At 34.8% G+C, this 8027-nt stretch overlaps 1 protein-coding gene and 1 long non-coding RNA gene across 2 annotated transcripts in view; both read right to left on the reverse strand.

Moving 5' to 3' along the window:
* Window positions 1–391: 391 nt before the first annotated feature.
* Window positions 392–1821, reverse strand: LOC136686256 (uncharacterized). The gene is made up of 3 exons (XR_010800304.1): window positions 1771–1821; window positions 1332–1374; window positions 392–1005 (listed from the first exon to the last, which is right to left on the reverse strand). It is a non-coding gene; the product is annotated as an uncharacterized lncRNA (long non-coding RNA).
* A 1761-nt stretch (window positions 1822–3582) lies between these two features.
* The window catches only part of LOC136686144 (myeloid cell surface antigen CD33-like), a 6876-nt gene continuing 2431 nt past the window's right edge, over window positions 3583–8027 (reverse strand). The window contains exons 3-7 of the mRNA XM_066659709.1: window positions 7586–7969; window positions 7164–7457; window positions 5280–5379; window positions 5078–5116; window positions 3583–3619 (exon numbers count right to left, since the gene is read on the reverse strand). Coding sequence (XP_066515806.1) covers window positions 3583–3619; window positions 5078–5116; window positions 5280–5379; window positions 7164–7457; window positions 7586–7969 — 854 coding nt within the window. The remainder of the gene's footprint in view (window positions 3620–5077; window positions 5117–5279; window positions 5380–7163; window positions 7458–7585; window positions 7970–8027) is intronic.

The raw sequence follows: 8027 nt of genomic DNA on the forward strand, positions 1-8027 counted from the left end.
TACGGGTTTATTCCTACAGGTGATTCGCAACCAAAACGAAACTACGGAACAGACTGTACGTAGCAGTACGGAACACACTTCGGGTGTCACTGTCTCCCATTACCCCGAGATGGGACCAGCTTGTTGCAGAGAAACAAGCTCACCCAGTAAACAAGGAACGTCCCTGGACGTTAAAAATAGGTCTAAAAGTAGCCTGTCCGTCAAGGACATTTTTTAAACGTCAATGGACGTCCAAAATCCATCTTAATAAGTTAGTTAAGTGGTGACCAATCGATAACGTCAGTGGACGTCCAAAATGCGTTTATATTTACATTTACATTTATGCATTTGGCAGACGCTTTTATCCAAAGACTTACAAAAGAGGATTTTTTTGAGTCTATTTTTCATACAAGTAGTTTATTTCGGGACCAATTAATAACGTCAATGGACGTCCAAAATACGTCTAATAGTCGTCTTTTCAATGTCCGTGTTTGGGCGTCTTTTCAACTTTCATTTTCAACCTGAAAATTTTGAGAACGTTTCATTTTCAACGTTCTCAAAGGAGAACGTTGATTAGACGGCAGTCATTACGTTATTTCAAAGCTGAATCAACGGCTAAAGGTTCAGTGCTCTCACTAATTGAAATTATTATTATTATTTGATTGACTTGTTCACCCTTTTATATAGAAATGACCAGTATTGTCACTTGAATCGAGTTTAGTTTTTTATCATAATTATTTCTTATTAGAAAGGATTTTTCGTTCTAAAATAAATATTTTCGGTTACAGAGATATTGTTGATTAATTTATTAACAAATGTTGTTTATTGTCTGTTGATGTTTGCATTTGACATAAGACCACTACGGATGATTTATTATTAGATTACGTCATTAACGATTATCAGCAAATGTAGGCCTGAGCATATGAAGGCCGGTCCGTGAAAATATTGTCTTAGATGAAACCGGTCCGTGGCGCGAAAAAGGTTGGGGACCGCTGCTTTACCCTACTCATAAATGCTGTCTTTTTCCTGTTGAGAAACAAATGACAAAGACAAACACTGTAGCATTCACAATTAAGAACATTTTGAAAACACTTTGAATTCTACTAAATACCTTAAGTTCGGTGGTTTTAACCAGATAAATTTATAACAATATAAACATAACATTTGAACTGGCACACAATAATAATAATAATAATAATAATAATAATAATAATAATAATAATAATAATAATAGAATACAGAAAATACAAAATTTGAAAAAGTTGCAATATGATTTAAAATGCTATTTATTTTACATTATTTATCACCTGTACCAATAACACTTTTGTGAAATAAAATTTAATGATACTTACACCAGATCGTTTGTACTGACTTTTGTTGCAGGTTGTTTGCTCACTGAGATAGTTTGGAGGAGAGAGAGAAAAAAAAAAGAACTGAAAATAATTACCTCCAATGCCTATTATTTTCTACAGTGTAAAAATTTCAAGTCGATGTTCAGATAAAAGTGACCTGCAAAATACTATACTTTTAAAATATAATTATTTTAGCTTCAATTTTATTATTTTGGTTTTGGTCATGATCTTTAAATACAGAAAGCAGATCATTTCCATGCATTATACATAAATATCAGTCCAATCTGTCAAAATATATGTTTGGAGAATAATTTGGATCCAGACAGTACTTACATAGTTGGTTTACTATTCAGTCACAGAAAACATCTTATGCTGATAAGTTTTACTAAAAATTACATCATCATACATCACACAGCATAAGCCAAACTAAGTTCCTTACTTTGTGCCCATATTCAGGTTAGGCTCACGACTCTGACGGCTTCTGTAACTGTAAAATGACAGTGAATACAAGTTAACAGTGAGTTGAGAAATCAACTGGCTTTATCAAATCATACTTACCAGCTACAAAATACTAATTACACTAGGTTTATGAGATACAGGGATTAAACATTAAATGCGATTAAAAAAAACTCAGCAGAGTTAAGGCAAAATAAATAAATGCATGTTAATTGGTGACTGTTTTTATCTGTAATGCCCTTTCAAATTTTGCAATTCCATTTTGTTAGCTAACAGCAGTCTATTGACTAGCGTCATGCTGAGGGATGTTGGGAGAGGGAGAGGCCACTTTCCACACAAGCAGAGTAAGGATAATAAAGCTGTCTTTGGCTCCTGGCCATGAATGGTGTCAAATCTGCCCCAATGTGTTAACATTGCATTCTTTATTCATATAATTAATATTGTTAATGGCACAAATAAAGCTCAGTATCCAGGAATATAGACATATGTCTCTTATTCTACACTAAAAAGGAAACTGCAGTAGAGACAGATGTGTAGAATGATCCAGCAGAAGAATGCAGAAAGAAGTTATCTGATACTATATCATAGTGCTATGATCTTGACAATTTTTCCTGAACCTAAGGTTTAACAATGTATGCCAAATAAACAGTCAACAAAGGCCATACTGTTTGAATACAAATATTAAAATAATGTAGTGCACTCTTCCAAAATAGTCCTATGTTTGAATGAAACAGTTACAATAAGGCCCCCACACATTAGCCTCTGGAACAGTTAAAGAAATACTTGCTTCTGGGCTCTCCTTACAGTTGCAGAATGTAGGTCACTATTACATCATTATCTTGAAATAATGTCACCCCTACCCCTCACTCATTTAGCTCACACCAAAAAGTAAAACCCAATTGAATATTTAATAATAATAATAATAATAACAATACCTTGAATTTATATAGTGTTTAAAGTGCTTACAAGAATAGTACAAATGTCACCAAAAATGAACAAAACATAGAAATACAGAGAGTACAAGCCAGTGAATAGCACCCAACTACAGGGTTACTGCAGGCTGAAATTTATAAACAGAGTGGTAGATTCATAGGTCCCCACCAATGCCAAGAACAAATATACACCATTGATTACATTATTAAAAAACATGTCAATGTTAAACAGATTTCTCCACAGCCATTGAGCGAATTCTCAGCAACATCTCAGAAGTGAAAAATCATTTGCATGTTTGAATTACTCAAAATAATTTATACTACACACCCACTTGAGCCTTTTTAATTTTGCATCTTTTCTTATTCCATTCTGTCATGGACAGATTTGAACTTGTGAGTAAAAAGAAACACTACAAGTTCATTTTAAAATGACTGCCCACCATTCACAGCCTGCGCTCTGTCACTTGAGAGATTGCAGCTCCATTTCTCCACTCAAAAAGGTTAGCGAGTCTTTATAGACCCCTAGCAGGAACTTGCCAATGAGCATGGTGACAATAGGCTCATTTGCAGCTGCTCCAGATAATCTCATTTAATTGTAATAACGTCTATTACTAAGTTATTTTTTTAAATAAAAATGTTGAGATACTTAGACCACTTAGGGACATTCAAAGCCTTGTTCTAAGAGGTGTGCTTGAAAATTTGAATCCACCCACCTGAACCTGTTGATTACAGAGTGAGAGAATACAATCAGGATTTTTGACAGAATACATTTAGAAACAACATCAACAACAATAACCATAATAATGATAACAGTAAAAACAACAATAATAAAATAATAAATAAATCCTTGGATGAGATCTACTTTACCTTCGGGACATTCTAGACATTCGGTTCCAAAGTCTGTGCATATACATAAATAAATAAACAAATAAATAAATATATTCAGGTGCTTTGAAATGTTTCTGTAAAGAACATTATGCTAAAGTTGTAATACGTTTGACTGGTAATCCAAAGATAATGCACTGATTAGTCATATTATAAAAATTACTTGTTTCTATACTTGTGCATTTCATCAGCTCGAATTACCATATAGATACACCTTGTAGTTCCACCATTTATGACAGGTTTCTATCTGTTTCTCTGAATACTTATCTCATTTTTACCCTGTTGTTCAATGGCCAAGACCACAATGGAGCAAATATTATTTGTGTGGTGGCTCATTCTTGGCACTGCAGTGAGATTGACATGGGGGTGACATGTCAGTAATTGTTGTGCTGGTAACCATGGATCAGACACGGTGTGAGTGGAATTTTAAAACATATCAGTGTTACTGTCTGAGTAAGAAAACTCCTACAACCCAAAAACTACCCAGTCAACATCATCCTGTGACACTGTATTTGAAAATCTCTGCCCAGTTCAATGTTCATGCCATCTGTTGGCTGGTAACCAAACACATTAGTTCTTCCTTGAAGGAAGTGCTGCCTTCAGAACCATCTTGAGTGGTGATTTCTCCATGAGCATGGACAGCATCCAGTGACCATTAGTGAAGGACGATAGGACAGTTAACAGAAAGTGTTTAGTAACAGATGGACTATGGTGTGATTTCCAAGTGGCTTGTGAATGGGCACTGTATAAACACACCCACAGCACTACTGTGTCTGATCCACTCATACCTGTGCAAGACATACATACATACATGCCACTACCAAAACTGTGTCCCTAGTGTGTCATGAATGATCAACCACCGCAGTAATACCTGCTGTGTGGTGATGCTGAAGCATGTGTGCAATATCATTTAAAATGGTTCTGGAAGCAGCACTGCCCTTGAGGCAGAAGGAACAGAACTGGATACCAGGGATAAATGTGATTGGTTAAAACCAACTCGGCACAGATTGGTTTGTGAGAGATTTTCTGTTTGTCAGAAATGTTTCTGAAAGAACAAATGTGCAATGTAACTTTTGTTGTTGCTGTAAATATAGTTCTGTTTCATAATGTGTTGAAAGTGCTGCAAAAATCCCAGTATGTTGTTTAACTTGAATGAAGGATAATGAAACTTCCTGCCTTACAGGAAGCTGCAGAATGTTATAATGCTCTGCTGCATCTAAGGCATATTCTGAAGAAGTACATTCCTGGAAACTTAAGTCAATTTATATTTCGTTTAAATATGTATAATTTTGGTTGAGTATTACATGCCCTAATTAAAATGTACAGGTTAATGGGTTTTTCCCTTCTTGAAATTAACATGGCAGCTGTCTTTTAGACATTACAACTCCATGAAAAGCACAGTTTAATCTGTTGTTTCAACATTATCAGGAATTAATTAAAAAAAGACTGAATGTCAGCAAGGCATTTACTTACCCATTTTCATTTCTAGACTGGAGCTCTTGAATACGTCTCCTGTTGCATATGAAAAAAGCAAGACCACAAGACAATGTCATAAATAAAACAACAAATATTTCTACTGCATTGTAACACTAATACAGTGCAACATATAATTACAATGAATGTAAATGATGTCAAATGTTTGTATGTAAAAATAATATATATTCCTTAGACTTACTTATATTTCTTGCTCATAAAATAACAAATCCCTCCAAATAAAAGAGCACTTCCAAGCACAGCTACGATTGGAATTATGATGTGAGTGAGTTTTGATTTTCCTGAAAAAAGTAAGAAATTAAATTAAGTGAATGAATAAGTGACATACACACTGACTAAGTGATTGTATCCCATTAAACATTAACAGTAGAAGTTTACTGTAGAAGCAGACTAACTTATTTAACACTTTAAACCATCTACAGTGGAATGTTTTTGCCAATTTAACCTTAATTCTTTCTCTTTGCTATGTGACCGTTATTAAAAGGTGCACACTGCAGTGAGATTGGTTCATACTTGTCTGCTAGCTCCACTGTGATTGCTCTGTCAGTAGGATTCATAAGAACAACTATGAACACTGCAATTTAAAATTGGATCAAGACTTGGATCAAGTAAACTATGATTCAAACTCTGGTGCACTTTGAAATGTAAAACTAAAATTGACCTATTGGCATCTACTCAAACAAACCCTTGTTCAGGAATTGTTTGTTGCTGTTTTGTCATGTTAATGTATTTAATCTTTTTTTTAGGAGCCTGCAAATATACAACAGATAGCTTCCATTTTAAAAATAAGATTATTGCACTTTCAAAACTTAACATATACATATAGAAGCATTAATGCATGTTTCATTCATTTAGAAATTCACTTAAATCATTTGTTACAACCACTTCAGCCCATTCAACGTGAAAAGGTCAGGGTAACTCATGACTATTGTTCCAGAACGGGAGTTCCCAAACAAATTCTACATCTCCAAGTATTTTGTTATGTGCATTTTTAATGAATACAATTTAAATGAACTGTACATGAAATTAGAAACTCCATGTTTCATGACTGACATCCTGAGTGGATGTAGCCTCTTATTTTCATCATCAGTCTAATTCTGTGAGAATGCTAAGAAAACCAGGACTAAAATGCCAATGTAAACAGGTCAAATAATCTGAGCTCGTGAGATTCTGAGCCTGTGTTTAAAATCAATACTCAAAATGGTTCTGAGGAAGTGCTGCATTTTAGGCAGAAGAAATGTAATTGGTTACCAGCCAACAGGTGGGATGCACATAACTGGGTAGCACACGTTGGACAGAGATTTTTAAATATAGCAACATTAATCAATAATGCTTTGTCTAGACCCTCATGTTTGCCTGCTCTAGCTGCCAGACATGATATTGAAAGAAATAAACATACAATATACTATACACGTAGTTCTGTAAATCAGTGCCTCAGAATGATCTGCTGCTTCTGAGGTAGATTTGGATGAAGTAATTTCCTGCACATTTGTCTTATGACTGCTGCCTCAGAGGCAGGGCTGTGCAAATTTCAGAATTTAATTCAATTCCATTAGTGAATTTGAATTTGAATAGAATCCACCCTACAGGATGTTACATTGAATTTGAATTGGAATTACAGGAAGTGGAACTGAATTCATTGCAATTCAGAGACATTCATTTTTATCACATATCATTGAGAATGTGACAATTTTATCAAATATTCTTCTTGTGGTAAAAAAATAGGCCAATTTATTATAATAAAGTAATGTGTACATAAAGTCCATACAATAATATCTGTATGAAATCCATGTTGTAATCATTTGTAAAATATACTGTAAAGCTTAACTGTTAAATACACCTTAACTGTGTATTTTGTTTTTTTTTTTCTATTTCATGAAAGTCCAATATTACTTCCAGTAATTTGAATTTCAATTGCAATTCCGCTTCCTATTTGCAAACTCAATTTAAACTTCCTCAGAGGAAGCAGAGCATTTTTGTATAACATTGTGTAGCCCCTTCAGATGCAGTATACAAGCATGTTTTGATTTTCATTTCTTTCTCACTTAAAGGTGACATGGCTTACTTTTAACAGACAGGCGAGCAGTAGCTTCAGACTTCTTATTACCATGAAAATTAATGCTACAGGTGATTTTTGTGTGATCGTCCTCCTCTGTTGGAGTGAATGTCAGCAAAGACTCCACTTCCCAGATTCCATTATCGAGGTACCTGGTGCTCTGTGTGGCTTCACTATTGAAATGGCTCCAGGTGATGGTTGGGGGGTGGGAAGGGCAGGTGTGTGTGACAAAACACCTCAACGAAGCAGCAGTACCCTCTTCAAATATGTCAATTTTTACTATTTTTGGATCCTCTGGTTTAGCTAAAACATGAAATTGCACTGTTAATAATATTTAAATTAATATGTTGGTCCAGAACTGCAGTGCAAAAACAGGGAAATATGATAAATGATCATTTGTTCAAAATTATCATTACTATAGACATACTTACGCATCATGGTGAAGGACACGCAGTTTTGAGAATAAGAATACATTTCTACATTTGGGATTTCAATTCTGAAACAGAACGGGCCATTGTCATGGTCTCTGACTTCATCTATCTCTAAAGTGCAGTTATGTTCAGGAGATCCCAAGTTCCCAAGCAGTTTGGTGCGACCTTTGAAATTTTCTAAAATATTAGTGGAATCTGGATGATAAATAAAATTTGTTTTGCTGTCTTTTATTTTGTGCCATATCCCCCTTATACGTGAACGTGATTGTTTTTCTCCAGGATACTTGAACGAGCAGGGCACCACCACACAAGAAGAGACCAGCACATTCATTTTTGGGACAACGTCTGCCATCCAAACGTCAGAAAAAACTGGGCTGAAGTTCACTGGAACCAGAAAGAGAAAGGAGCAAAGGAGGAAATGAATGAGATACTAAACAATAGA

The sequence above is a fragment of the Hoplias malabaricus genome, chromosome 1, assembly GCF_029633855.1.
Source record: "Hoplias malabaricus isolate fHopMal1 chromosome 1, fHopMal1.hap1, whole genome shotgun sequence".
Lineage (NCBI taxonomy): Eukaryota > Metazoa > Chordata > Actinopteri > Characiformes > Erythrinidae > Hoplias > Hoplias malabaricus.